The sequence below is a fragment of the Sardina pilchardus genome, chromosome 3 (assembly GCF_963854185.1).
Source record: "Sardina pilchardus chromosome 3, fSarPil1.1, whole genome shotgun sequence".
Classification (NCBI taxonomy): Eukaryota; Metazoa; Chordata; class Actinopteri; order Clupeiformes; family Clupeidae; genus Sardina; species Sardina pilchardus.
Window position 1 is genome coordinate 40,760,379 of NC_084996.1, and position 14,813 is coordinate 40,775,191.

The window sequence follows — 14,813 nt, forward strand, 5'->3', positions numbered from 1 at the left end:
TTAGATTTCTTAATTCAACAGGAAAATGTGCTTCCATTCACATAGTTTCACTGATGTGTGTGAAATACCAAAAGAACCAATAACGTTGCAAGTTGACCAAAAAGGATTGTTCACCACAATGCTTAAAATGACTTGAAGCTTCAAAGGGCTGCAGTTTTTAAACCATTAGTGATCCAGACATACTATTTAAGATTTGTGCATAGGTCTAGGCTACAAACACCTGTAATTTATTTCAGATTTTTTTGGAGAGGGTCACTTTCCAAATTGGCTAAAATTGGGTGATTTGACACGGAATGACCCTATATAATATTTAATATAGGGCATATATAGCCTATAATATAATATATTTATTTACAACCCCCCCCCCCCCCCCCCCCCCCCTTATGTATTTCCAATCGGCTTTCACAATCAGCTACAGCTGCGCCGATGATCACCATGAAAACTTGCAATGTCTAAACAGAACTGCTTTCACTTCCCCGAGTCGCCAACGCAACGTGCACAACAATATAGGCTACCGATATTTAGCAAACACATATTTCCAGCTCTCAAAACCGATGAGGTCCAGATCTCAGTGGCCTCATAGCTGCCTACAGCCATGCATAGTAAGCCTAATGATAGCCTAATAGTTATGACATTAATAGCCTATTAATGACCTCATGTCGGAATGGCACGTTGTTTGAAAAAAAAAAAAAAAGTTAAATACCGCCGAGTGGGGATATGTCGGAATGAACAGCGGATACCAGTTGGGTTGTAAAACATTCGAAAACTCTGCAATCTGACATGCCGAGCGTCTGTTCAATACGGAAGAAGACTTTAACTTATATTACTTAGCCTATATATTTCTTATAACGAAACGTGAATAAAAAATACGAGGACTGACCATCTCGTTTCTCTGCATTTCCCCCTATTCCATGGCGACAAAGAGAAATAAATATGATTTGACATTTAAGCTGATTGTTGTCAAAATTGATGATTAAATGGGATTAAGGAGTCGACTATTGACGGATATGCGGTCTTCATCATTAAATGCAGCTGAAATGCGGGTTGAAACTTTCTGCCACCTGGTGGTTGTTTGGGTACATTGCCTTAGCCTCGAAAAAAATCGGCTTGACAGCCTGCGGGATCTCTTCGGGAGTCCAGTGGGAAAAGGTGCATTCCCAACCCGTACCCACTGTACACAGAGGTTAGCAAGCTAAAGTAGTTCACTACAATTTACAGGTAACAACCTGACGACCTTTTTACTTTAACCCTTTGCTGCCTGCACCGAACATTCCATTTTCTCATACTCAATGGCCTCATGGCACAAAAAGGTGCATTGTGTGATTATGCTACATGGCAGTTATACAATATACCACTGTAATCAGGAGAAACAGGGCGTTCAAATGGTATAAAATATAGCTAATATCTTTGAAGAGAACATACATATTTGTAAAATATATCTTCAAAATTCAACCCCAAAAAACACGAAAATATCAATTAGTCAAGATTAATCTAATTTTTCCCCCAATTTCTGTTGTAGGTAGAGAAAAACCTAGAGTATGTTAGAGATTCACAATTTTGTCCTCTATTCACTGAGAAAAACAGAACCAATCTGTCACCTTTTGTTCAAATGTTATGATAAATTTATTGGACCTTTGCAGATGGCACTAAACATTCCGTTTTTCATACTTGATGCCCCTGTGACACAAAAAGGCTTGTTGTGTGGATATGCTAGATGCTAGACATAGTATACCCATCATTGTGATCAGAAGAACTAGCCCTTTAAAATGGTATATATCATGGTTAATAAGTTTAAGTGTAACATACATTGTTTTTAAACAATACCTTCAAAATTCAACCTTAAAAAACACGAAAACATATATTTTTCAAGATAAATCTTATGTTTTACCTAATAGCTATCGCAGATATAGTGTGTGAGTTATAGACAATGTTGTGCTCTCTTCAGTGAAAGAAACAGAATCAATTTATTACCTTTGGTTCAAAAGTTATGATCAATTTACTTATAACTGCAAGTTGAAGTGACGAGTAGAATTTTTAAAAAGTAGAATGCTTTCATTCCCTGATTTAAAATTCAACTCCAAAATACACAGATCTTGTTCAATCTTAGTCTCCAAAAAGTTCAATCTTAGTCTCATCTGACCATAAAAGCTTTTTCCACATGGTAGCAGAATATTCCAGATGTGTTTTTACACTGAACTCCAAGCGCAATGTTTGGTGTAAACCAAACACAGTACACCACCCAAAACACACCATACCTAGTGTGAAGCATGGTTGGGGCAACATTATGTTGTGGGGATGTTTCTCTTCAGCAGGGACTGGGCTTGGTCAGGATAGAAGGGAAAATGTATGCTGCCAAGTACACCCAAATTCTTGAGGAAAACCTGTGTCCCTCTGCTAGACAGCAGAAGATGGGCAGGGCATTCGCCTTCCAACACGACAATGATCCTAAACATACTGCCAAAAGAACAAAGCAGTGGCTTAAGTATAGGATGGTGAATATCCCTGAGTGGCAAAGTCAGAGCCCTGACTTAAATCCTATAGAAAATCTGTGGATTGACTTGGAAGAGAGCAGTCCATCGCCGTTCCCTACAGAATTTGACTGGATTTTAACAATTCTGCACGGAAGATTGGGCAAATATTCCCTAATCTAGGTGTGCAACGCTATAATAGACATATACAAACAGATTGATGGCTGTAATGAAAGCAAAAGGAAGCTCTACAAAGTATTAAGTCAGGGGTATGATGACTTTTCCAACCCTGTTATTCTAGTTTTTAATTTTTTATTAATTTTAAGAACGGTTGACTTTTTTTTCATTATTTTGATGTTGCACAGCTAAATTTGTAAATAAAACTGGAAAAGATTGTTTTTAAAATGGGTTTTGATTTCAGGCTGTAAGACAGAAAAAGTAACTATTTCAAAAGGGTATGATGACTTTCTATAGGCACTGTATCTAAGGTGACAGTCCTAGTAGTTGGCTCATCATGTTTTACATATAGTTACCCCCCAAATATCATTGAAAATAGCAACAGTTTACTAAAGATAACAGTTTGCTAAAACACCCGCAAATATTGCGAGCTGAAGTAAACACAGACGCATATGTTACGGTCACACTCACCGTGCAATTACTGGTCAAAATAGCTAGATAAAAACGATTTTGAAGTAATAACGTGGATAGGTATTAATAACAACACATAAAAAGACTGTTTTACCTCAGTTCATCCACCAGTTTGTCCTTCAAACGACGTTATGATGTCTGATGTATGGTGACAGCTAGCGTTGCTCCTTCCGATGCAGCAGGCAGAGTGAGTGACTGCAGTGACATTTCAACTTCTTGTTTTCTCTTCAAGTAGTGAAACTGTTTCGCGCCACAAATACCTTAACCAATCATATCACTGTAAAGCTTATGATGTGACGTATATGAGGAAGTTTTCATTAATAAAATCAGTTGAGGTACGGCGGAGTTATTCATGGAGTTATTAGACTCAACGTCATCGTTCCTCAGTGAACGATATTTCAATGGACCGTCACCAAAGGGTTAAACATATATTGCAGGCTATTAACTGACCACTTACCTTATTTCAGTTAGCCTATTAGCTGGTCACAGTTTCTTTTTCATAGTCTGGCTTAGGGATGCACCGATCCGACTTTTTCTGTCTCAATACCGATACCGATGCCTGGGCTCTGCGTATCGGTCGATATCCGATACCGATCCGATACCATTGTTAATTAATAAACTGTATACCTCACCATGTGGAAAAGACTAAAAGCATCAGGCTTGACTTAAACGTTCTTTCTCTAACTAAGCATTGCTTTCCTAAGAAGAAATCTAGCAAAATAACACTTAGATATTTAAAGGTAATGTATTATTCTTATTATTATTATCATCATTATTGATTACACAGTTATTAGTTATTACTAAATAATAAATCTAACTAGCTGACATGAAACTCAACAAATGCATAATTTTCTCCCATCAAAACAATTTTGCAGATAAAAATCCCATATTAGTGACATTGAAACACCCCTGCCAAAATGGTGTCACCCACGAAACCCCTCTATTTACTCATAGTGGTACGGTCCCGCAGTTTCCCCACGATAAACTAATTAGTTCACACGAAGTTTGAATGGTGGTAAACGGCACTTGAAGTTGTACGTTTTATTTAATAAATGGGAAGTTTTTAACAGCCAATTTGAACATTTGCATGTCTTGATACCAAGAACAGTTTATACAGATATGAGATGAAAATGACAATGTGTTTAGTTTGAGTAGCCTATTTTGTGTTGACTGTTACACATTAAACGTGTTGCCTAAATGCAACAAAACGCAAGATCGGAATTAATCTATGACAAATGGTGGTTAGTATAGACATTATTTTGATCCTATGACATAGGCCTACATTTGGTATCTGTATTTATCCCATCCGTGAATTTAAACACTCAGAGCACACAGTGAGGTGATGGCATACTCTAACCCGCAGCAGTGAGCAGTCTACAGTGGCGCTAAATGGCTGGTTGAGCGTCATGGCTCAGCCTTTTTTTTAACTAAATTAAATTCGGATCGGCCCCTGGATCTGCTCATTTTTTCCGATCCCCGATCCAGCTATTTTGTTCATATTGGGGCTGTGCATCCCTAGTCTGGCTGATCCTTTTCCATAGAATAAGTGTGTGTCTGCCTTGTGTCTACTGGTCTACTGGTTGGACTGTTCAGCTTCCCCCAGGTGTTCTTTAGTTTCAAGTTTCACCTTTTCTCCATTTGAGACAGGGAAAAGTGTTTGTGAAGTTTTTGCTTGCCTCATAGACTCATAGAGGTATTATTCATTATATATTTTATCATTTCAGGTCTAGAGCTTCACATGAAAAACATGCGCAAAAAGGCAGCAGCGGCTCTACCAGGTAGTGACTGGAGCCCCTATGAGATGACACCTGGGCTCCCACCAGAGAGAGTGGATATCTTAATTGTTGGTGGGGGAGTTGTGGGATGGTCGATAGCCTACTGGCTAAAGAGGAAAACAAGACCACGGGACTCTTTGCGAGTGCTGGTTGTGGAAAAGGATCCTACAGTAAGCATTTTTTCAGCCTGTGTACATACATTTGAATGAATAAATGGATATAATGAAATTCATTGCATGTTTCTCAACCTACTTTTCTGCTTTAGTATGCCCAGGCCTCTACTGTGTTGTCAGCTGGAGGAATTCGACAACAGTTTTCTTTGGCAGAGAACATACAACTCTCTCTAGCATCTGCTGACTTCTTGAAGAATATCAATGTAATACAGATTATTACAATATTCAAATCTAGTGTTGTGCCAGAAGTCAGAATGGTCTTTCACTGTTATTTCATATTGTGCAGGATCATCTTGGTGTGCTCAATGAAGATCCCGTGGACTTGCAGTTCAACCACTCAGGGTACCTCTTCGTAGCAAGTGAAAAGGGGGCGCATGTTATGGAAGCAAACTATCAGACCCAAAGGCAAGTGTAGGGGTTATTTTTTTAACTATTGGGGCACTTCTGTGATTGACATGTTCTGGCATTGTAATTTGTAAAATTAAGAGGTTGAAACTATGAAGGACCAAAATGACTTTACCATTCTTTGACTATTGCCTCTTATGCTTTATCCTTGATTACTGGTTGCTTAGTTTTGTTATGTGAATATTGAATGACCTCTGTGTATGAAATGTGCTATAAGGTAAGTGTACCCATTAAGCCCACCAAAATCTAAATTCACATATTTTTCTAAAAAGGTTTATCAACATGATCATTATGACCGCCGCTAGCGTAGCATAGTCATATAGTTGTTGTCAAAGTTTTTTTTTTTCCGTCATCGATTCTGAATTTTCCGTCAACCATTCCCGGCACACCGTAACACCAGGGCACATGAAACTTGGTGGGCATGTAGCCCCAGTAGACTTCTGCGGAAAAATTTCGTTTCGTCCCTGGGGGTCACTCCATCCCCGCGCTGCCCCCGCCCAAATCCCCCCAAAAAATGGCACCGAGGATGACAAAATGTTTACGGTATGTTGGTCTCAAGAGTTCACATCAACTTAGCTTATAACCAGTCATTTGTGATTTGCACCCCCATGGTAAAAATTTAAAATGCAATGTAATATTGCTTTAATTGCCCCTATCTTCAGATGAGATGTTATGAACTGCACCAAATTTCATGTGTATGATTAACCTGACACCCTCTGGGAGTATGCCAGTAAGTTTTGTGGAATTTCATCCATGGGGGGCTATAAAATAAATGGATTTATGTGTACATTCAGGACTGCATACCCATCGGCCTGTAGATGGTGGTATTAACCCTCTGGAATCTAAATCCCCTTTGAGTACGTTTTGTGAGATGCGGCACTGTGTGAGACCACCGGAGCTGAGAAGTGAGTGTGTGTGTGATGTACTAGAAGTGAGTGTGTGTGTGGGTGCGTTTCTGTGTGCCCATCTGTGTGATTGCATGTGTGTATATGTGTGTATGTGCATATTCTGTGTGTATTCTGTGTGTGTGTTCTTTCTTTCTTTCTCTCTCTCTCTCTGTGTCTGTGTGTGTTCTGTGTTATCTGTGTGTATTCTGTGTGTGTTCTCTCTTTCTCTCTCTCTCTCTGTGGGTGTGCCTGTGTGTGTGTGCGTGTGCGAGTGTGTGTTTGTGTGTGTGAGTGTGTGCCTGTGTGTGTGTGAGTGTGTGTATGTGCACGCGCGCGCATGTGTGTGTGTGTGTGTGTGTGTTATCTGATATTGGAGTGACAGTGACGGCAGAGAACACAGTGAACATATACACAGAGACACATAAAACACACACAAGCAGACACACGCTCAAACAGAGAAGCACTCATACACAAAAACAAGCGCACACATGCACACACTCATTTACATACATAAAAGTTGCAGTAGGGGATGGAGTAGGCGATGGAAACAAAAGCGTGATTGATATTTGCGGAGAGAATGTGCAGGACTGAGCGGCGGTCATATTGTGTATCGCTTTGCGGTACATCTAGTTTGTTAAAATGATGGATTAATCTATCATTTGAAGTTATATTAATTTCTTATCCATATTTTAAAGAAGGAATTGAAGAAATGTTATGAATAAAGTCAAAAGTCTGGCGTGGGCTTAAATGGTACCGTAGTACTATTTAAGCCCCTATGTGTTCCAAATAGCCCACAACCACATTTATTTACACAAATATAAAAAAATATTATTTTTTTCATGTAGTAAACGCATATTTATATATTTAACATGTTATACATGTTATACACAATTTTTTTTTTTTTTACTTTTAATGTTTGGATTGTAACAATGGACCACCACAAACATGTCTAAGTAGGCCTAAAACTGGTACTGGTAAACTGTATTGGTTTCAGTATTTAAGATGTCACTTAAGATTTCTTTTAATATTGACAATATTATTTATTTTAAAGTAGAAACTACACCACATTACACCAACAATATCTTTGAAATAAACATGAAATAGGCCAACATTGTAAACAGGTGACGGATCACCCACTCTTTTTTTATTCGTTTAGCTTTCTTTTGTAAAGACTTTCAATTGCTTTGTGGTTTTTGAGATAAAAAGGGCCAGCACCCTGCAGCTTTCCTTGGCAAAGAATGAATTTCCTTCCCACATCTTCTACCTTCTCCAGTAAGGGAAGATTGTAGGTGTTGTTTGGGCCTCTCTCAAGGAACTTCATGACACATCTCTCCCCTTCACATTCAGGTGGCAATGCATTCAAGGCATTGTAGGCGGAATATAGTAGGCGGAAGGTTTGGTGAACATGACTGCATAGTATGTGTCCTTCTCTATTGCAAATCCCTGTGTTGTAGTTAGGCCTGTAGCGATGCGTCAATGACGTCGACCAATCGACTTCAAAATATCGTCGACATCATATTTATTCGTCGACATATCGCCACGAACACGTGGGTAACAAAAACAAACAAAACAAACAGTTCGCACTTCCTCAAACCAAAAAAGCCTTGTGCAGCTTGAGCTGAGTGCACTTTGGTAGTGCAGCTTGAGTTGTGCAGCTTGAGCTGAGTGCACTTTGGTAGTGCTCGCTAACTATCCCAGCTCTCTGCAGTCTTTTCGTGCTTGTTTGGTTAGCAGTTCATGTTAGCTTGCCACTGGCAGTGAGACAGCTTTGTATTGTATTGTATTGGGTGGGCAGCCGTGGTGTACTGGTTAGGGCTTCGGGCTTGTAACCGGAGGGTTGCCGATTCGATCCCCGACCAGTCCACCACGGCTGAAGTGCCCTTGAGCAAGGCATCTAACCCCTCACTGCTCCCCGAGCGCCGCTGGTTGGGCAGGCAGCTCACTGCTCTGGGTTAGTGTGTGATTCACCTCACTGTGTGTGTGCTGTGTGTGTTCACTAATTCGGTTAAATTGGGTTAAATGCAGAGAAACGAATTTCCCTCACGGGATCAAAAAAGTATATATTCTATTCTATTCTTGTATTTCTTAGTGTAACCTGCGTTGTGTAGCTTTCATGCAAGCAGCGCTCTTGAAGCGTCAGAGAGTGAGGTTTACTAACGTTCTACAGCATAGCTAACCAGCTAGCACCCGTTACATTAGCATTTGTTGTTGGCTGGAATGGCAGCTAGCTTACGGCTGGAACACACAGAGCTAACTCATGTTGTGGTCATTAGAGCAGTGTGTCCCACACAGACTAATTTGTGGCGGTGCGCCGCAGATTTGTAAACCCCCTCGCCTTGGCCCGCTTTCTCTCGCTCTCCCTCTCACTAACGGACACCCGTCCCTCGACATGCACATTTAATCAAAATAAAACATTCACAATCGTGAAAGCAATGACGCATAGAAGACTAGCAAAATTATTATTAATTCCGGTTTGCATAAATAATTAGCATGCTGCACAGATTTGATTAAAACTCTTGCATCTCAATACCAATGTTTTCCAACTCAAAAGGGCCTGTCCCAAGGAGAAAAAGCATTAGCCCACCTTGAAACTTAAACACACGTGGGGAAACTGAACAATCCAACTAGTAGACTAAGCTAGCCAACTTTGTTTATAGTAGGCCTATGTTGAGGCTTCAACCAGACAGCTGAATTAACCCTATGAGCCCGACGGACGCAAAGTGCGTCAAAAAACGCACACATTTTCTTTGTTACATTGCGTCGCTATTATTAGTCACAGCGAGATGAGACTTATATTGCAGGAAAGAGCAGAACCGGGGCTTTCCAACGATACTAGACACTTGTCTGTACGATCAAGTATGAAAATAAAATAAAATCATGAAGTTAAATCAAAGTATATCATATTTACAGTCTATATTGCTCTGCATTCACCGGCGCATCCAGAACTCTCGCTTGAATTACTCGCGGACCACGCATCGCACAGACATGACACGCATATCAAATGAAAGAGGAGAAGCAGAGCTTTGCATTGATACCAAATACATCGATCATTTCGTATTATAAAATCAGACGAAGTTACAAACAAATAATAATGTCATATAGCTTTGGCTACCTTTACTCTCGTTTGATTTCCTCGTGAAATCGCAATCAAAAAGATATGGCACGCATGTCAGATGAAAGAGGAGAGCTAGAGCTATCCACAGATACCAAATGCAACCTTCTAGGCCATAAAACAGACGAAGTGACAGCAAAATAATAACTTAATTTAGCTCTAAATTAATTTTACTCCACTTACCTCATGTTTTTGTGTGGCATAATAGCCTATGTTCATAATCCAATGTTATCATGTGTTTCTCTATGGCAAGTCACGTTCATAACACGGTTTTGAGATCCTAGCAAACTCCTGTATGGTATCCAATTCAAGACTCATATTGCATCCAAATTTGTTTGACAAATAAACACTTTTTGCCTTTACTTTGTTCATTGCAATGCAGTAAAACAAATATTATAGAGAATCATCATCTGTGCACGTCATGTGTGCTACCGCAAACAAGTCATGTCAGATCAGCTAGTGTCACAAATATGGGGCGCAAAAAGTGCCAAAAAGTCATTTTTTCATCACTAAATAAAAATTGCCTTTAATTTCTGGAAGGCACACACCACATATTTCTGTACATTGCTCAACCCCAAAGTATACCTCCACCATGGTTATTATATTGCCATTTTCAAGATAGTCAGGCCTACACAACCATGCAAGTTTCGTCGAGATGTGAGCTTGCTGTGGTGAGATACACGTCAAAATGTAAGAATTTGTATAGTACGCTTTTCAAATTTTTATTATTTAAAAATCTAAATCAAATCAATGCAAGTATTTATACATGATATTGTGGATATCTAGACTGTGCTGAAAAAAACAATATGTAACATGTGTGAATGGCACTTACAATGACCAGGATAAATACTTCTAACTAGAGGTAGTGAAAATGCCCTTAAAACAGCTTAGGGCTCATAGGGTTAAAGAGGTGGAGTTGTATATGAACAGTAGGCTATAATCTGCATAGTGTGCTGCTATGAATATCAGAAATTAATGATTCTCTCTTTGTATATCTTTTAATATATCTTATTATATTATATAGATATAGTATAATACGCTGGTGTTCCAAGGTAGGCTATTTAAATGTTATTTAATAAAATGTTTTTTCCAAACATCTACTAGCTTTTAGAACATGAAATGCATTGTTGGACTTGACTTTAACGTTACTTTAAAAGTAACTACGTTAGCCCTCAAGCAAGCTAATCATGCCATAGCACTCCAATAAGTTTAAGAGTAGATTTAAAATGTCCCGTTGTCATAACTGTTGTTTTAATACACATTGCTATTGTGTTTTCAGGATTGGTATTTATTTGAGATACATTATGGTTTTTATTAATCGAACAACAGAAAAATAATCGTTAGACTAATCGCCCAATTAGTCGTTAGATTAGTCGACTAATCGATAAAATAAACGCCCGATTAAGGCGAGACACTACAGGTAAATAGGTTAAAATTTTTAACTTAACCCTCTAACCGCCCAGGTATTTTTGGATTTTTGCTTAAAAATTTCAAAAGGCCATGGCTTGAAAGTGGTCAGAGATAAAGTCCTACTGTAAATGTGAAAATCATTGAGTATGAACTAAAGTTTATGAAGGGGGTCGATGTACTCATCTAATTTGCATATTATGACGTCACAGGATGGCAATAACGTCAAATTACGCACCTTTTAGTAAATACTGGTTGTTAAACACATTTGAGCTGATTTTTGTAATTTCTCCTACATAAAAAACGAACAGGACCACAGTCACATGTAAACCAACAATAGTAAACTATTAGTATTACCACAATCCCTATGTTACTATACAATAAAGTAGCCTGGTCAAATCAGTTCCTATTGCGGGTGACTTTGTAGTTCTCCAGAGCCCTATTTTTACTAGCCCTGCTGTCTGTACCATGTCAAATACAGACACTATCATCATGATTATCACTGGCACCTAGCACACCATGCTTATCCTCTGGCCAATATTGCTGCAGGCAGACACTGACGTACACACGCAAAGACGCACCTCCATTCACAGACGCATCTTCACTGTCACTGCAAATGGACGACCGATCATAATCTCTAAAAGGCAGATATTCTCCTTCAGAATCAGAGTAGGTGAATGGCAGACCCAAGACTTCATAACACATGAGCTTGTTTTTTAACATTTGCCGTTTTTCTGCCGTTTTTCTGCTTACTCGGATCTATCGTCTGTTTTAATCAGTGACGTTGCTTGTCGCCGTACGGCGCCTTGGGCGGTTAGAGGGTTTAAGATATCTTCATGAAACTTCACCAGCTGATTACTCACATAAATGTGTGAAAAAAATGTATTGCAAGTTTTGTGTAATTTAATGTTTAAATATGCTAATCAGGCGTTAAATCATTAATTATGCGCTAATTTGCATATATTTCAAACCACGAAAACTCAACATTAGACAAAGCCAGGTCCAAAATTATTTTTTTATTTTGTAAATATAGTAGATTCAAAGACATGTCCAGAGGGGTTTATGGATATTTCATTTTGTTTTCCAGTAAACCTGAAAAAACTGCCAATAACCATAAAATTTTGATTTTCGCCTCATTTTTAAGAATGAAATGTCATATAAATCAGGCTTAGAATGATAAATCAACAAACCCCTCTGGACAAGTCTTCACAATATACTTAGGAATAGAGATGCACCGATTGCAATTTTTTCATAGAATTTGACCGGCCGATACCGATTTTAGCCGATTCCGATTTCATTTATTCTAACCACTTTACAGCACACGCAAAGAGTTATTTTCTATCTTTTCTTTAATACAACATGATAATATAGAAATGTAATCAACTTATCAATGGCTGGACTAATAGAAATGCACTGTGTGAACACCTATGTTTTTCCTCTCACATCCAATATCTTCAGAATAGGCTACTGATAAGTGTATAACTGGGTAATTGGTATGTAGGTGCTACATAGGCTGAGATGTTGGAAAATTACAAAAAACTGATTTTGAAAAAACAGCCTTGAAACAAAGCCAATGACATGCAATTCTCAGTCTACACTATTCTTTGAACTTTCGCGATTGCTTGCGGATACAAAGGAAGTGTCCATATTTGGATGCCATAACGTCATGCAGGAGAAACACAGCTTTCTAACGACACCACACATGATATGTTTTGTATCACGGTCGCGGTAGACAAAAGGTAATGAAATAAACCTCTAAATGTGTAAATCGGACTTTGTTGTTGTAGTAGTGCGAAAGAATACATGCTAAGGTGGCAAACCGAATCAAAAAGTTTATTCCTGCCGTGTCTCGCCTTAAGTGCAGTATAACTACTCCTAGGCTATGTCGCTGCTTGTTGACAGCGCTTGTGATTCAGCTGTGGGCACGCAATTAGCGGCAGGGGCGGGCGGAGACGATCGCTGTAACCTGAAGTGACAGCTTAGTAAATTCCACGCAATATGGCAAAGCACAGCTTTCGCTGCATAGAAAAACTCAGTATTAGCGCTTTATCCAGCCCTGACTATTGGCCTTTGCTAGCTTCATCAAACTTTGCTAACTCAGCAAAGTGATGTTGTTACAAGTACGTGCGGGTGCATTTGACCGACATAAAATCGGCACGTCTCAGACTGACCGGCCGGTCGCCGGTCAAGGCCGATCACGTGGAAATCGGCCGATTCCGGTCACCAGCCGATCTATCGGTGCATTTCTACTTAGGAATAAAACTGGAAAGTTGGGTGCATGTTCATTCAACCTTTATTTATTCTCGGAGAGTCATTGAGGGTAGCCCTCATTTTCAATGAAGCCGAGATTACAGAAACAATGCGTGGAGGAACAAGAGATGTTCAAATAAGATAATAATAAGAAAATATACATTGCATTATAGAGGAGGAAGGGGGAAATAAAAATAATAAAATAAAAAAAAACATGAAATAATAATAATAAAATAATAAGGTGATACAGAAGTGGAGTTTTTGAGCTTAGAGTGGGAGAGGAAACCGGAGGAAACTCGTTTCGAGAAAACAGCCTTGTTGTTCTTCTTTGTCTGTGTTGGTGGGGTTCATCTTATTCTTTAGCTTTTTACCTTCACCAAGGCCAGCTATTTCATGGATCTAGGATATTATGCATCCCGATAAATTTCCCTTGGCTTTGGAATTAAAATAGCCCCACATCATCACATACCCTTGACCATAGCTAGAGATTGGCATGGTGCTTTTTCTAGTAGGCCTATTAGCCTGTTTGATTTGCATTGAGCTCAATGAGCATCAAACAGGCTAATAGGCCTACTAGAAAAAGCACCATGCCAATCTCTAGCTATGGTGAAAGGTCAAGGGAACTTTATCAGGATGCATGATATCCTGAATTCATGAAATAGCTGGCCTTAAAAAATAAAAATCTGCCTGCCCCTATGTTAACCCTATGTGTTAAATTCCCATAGGGTTACATTGGGGGTCAAATACTTCCTTCCCCCTAGCATTTAGGAAGAACATTTATTTATTTACGAAACCTTCTTCAATCACAAAGAAAATTGGGGTACTTAGCGGTTTTATTTTTATTCAATTTTTGAATTAAGACATTAAGATCAATTGTCAAATGATTTTATATTCCTCTTTTTAGGCAACTCTAGCATGGTATCAAATACATTTTCTTCTTACTGTATTTTTGTTGCTACATGGCTAATTCATCCGACGTACTAGTAAATGATCACTTACCACTATCTGTTTTTCTTATCTTCTTCTTCCTTTCACTTCTTTTTTTTCTGGCTTCCTGAGGGATAACTCCGCTTCATGATTGCTGGTGTTTCATCAGAGGCTTTGGTTTCATATTTTCCTGGCACTGGAATCACGCAACTTGCTGACTGCTGGCTGGCTACCGTCAACAACGGGGGAGGGGGCCCCTAGGTGCAGTGATATCGTACGCAGCATCTGAAAATAGTCCCCATAGACAACAAGCAGTAGTAGTGCCAGTAGCTGCAAGTTGCCTTGATTATTACTCCAGATGAGAGTGTAGTTCCATGTCAAATCAGCCTAGAAAAACGCCAGGTTTCATTTTCAGTTGGTCTTATTGCACTTTCTAACTTGAGAGGAGACACGTTTTAAATGGGAAAATTACCAGAAATCTAAGTCACTTTTAAACATGAAGCTAGCAGGCGAGCATGTCTAGACAGGCTGGACGTGCCTATTTTGTGGCTCTCGTGTTTGTACATTGTTTTGCAGGAATTGCACTTCACGTAGCCGATACTGCTGTTGTCTTCTGCTCTAACTATTTCCGAGAACCGGTCCCAAACATTTGATTTAGCAGCCTGACCTTTTTTGCTTTTAAGGGTGTAAATTCCCGACCTCAATTTCTCCCGCACATCGTCTTCCATCTTCACTCTTATTTCTTTGTTTTTGTTGTTATT

At 39.1% G+C, this 14,813-nt stretch overlaps 1 protein-coding gene across 1 annotated transcript in view; it reads left to right on the forward strand.

Moving 5' to 3' along the window:
• The window catches only part of foxred1 (FAD-dependent oxidoreductase domain containing 1), an 89,511-nt gene that overhangs the window by 5,569 nt on the left and 69,129 nt on the right, over positions 1-14,813 (forward strand). Inside the window, exons 2-4 of the mRNA XM_062533296.1 lie at positions 4,841-5,061; positions 5,157-5,267; positions 5,351-5,469. Coding sequence (XP_062389280.1) covers positions 4,841-5,061; positions 5,157-5,267; positions 5,351-5,469 — 451 coding nt within the window. The remainder of the gene's footprint in view (positions 1-4,840; positions 5,062-5,156; positions 5,268-5,350; positions 5,470-14,813) is intronic.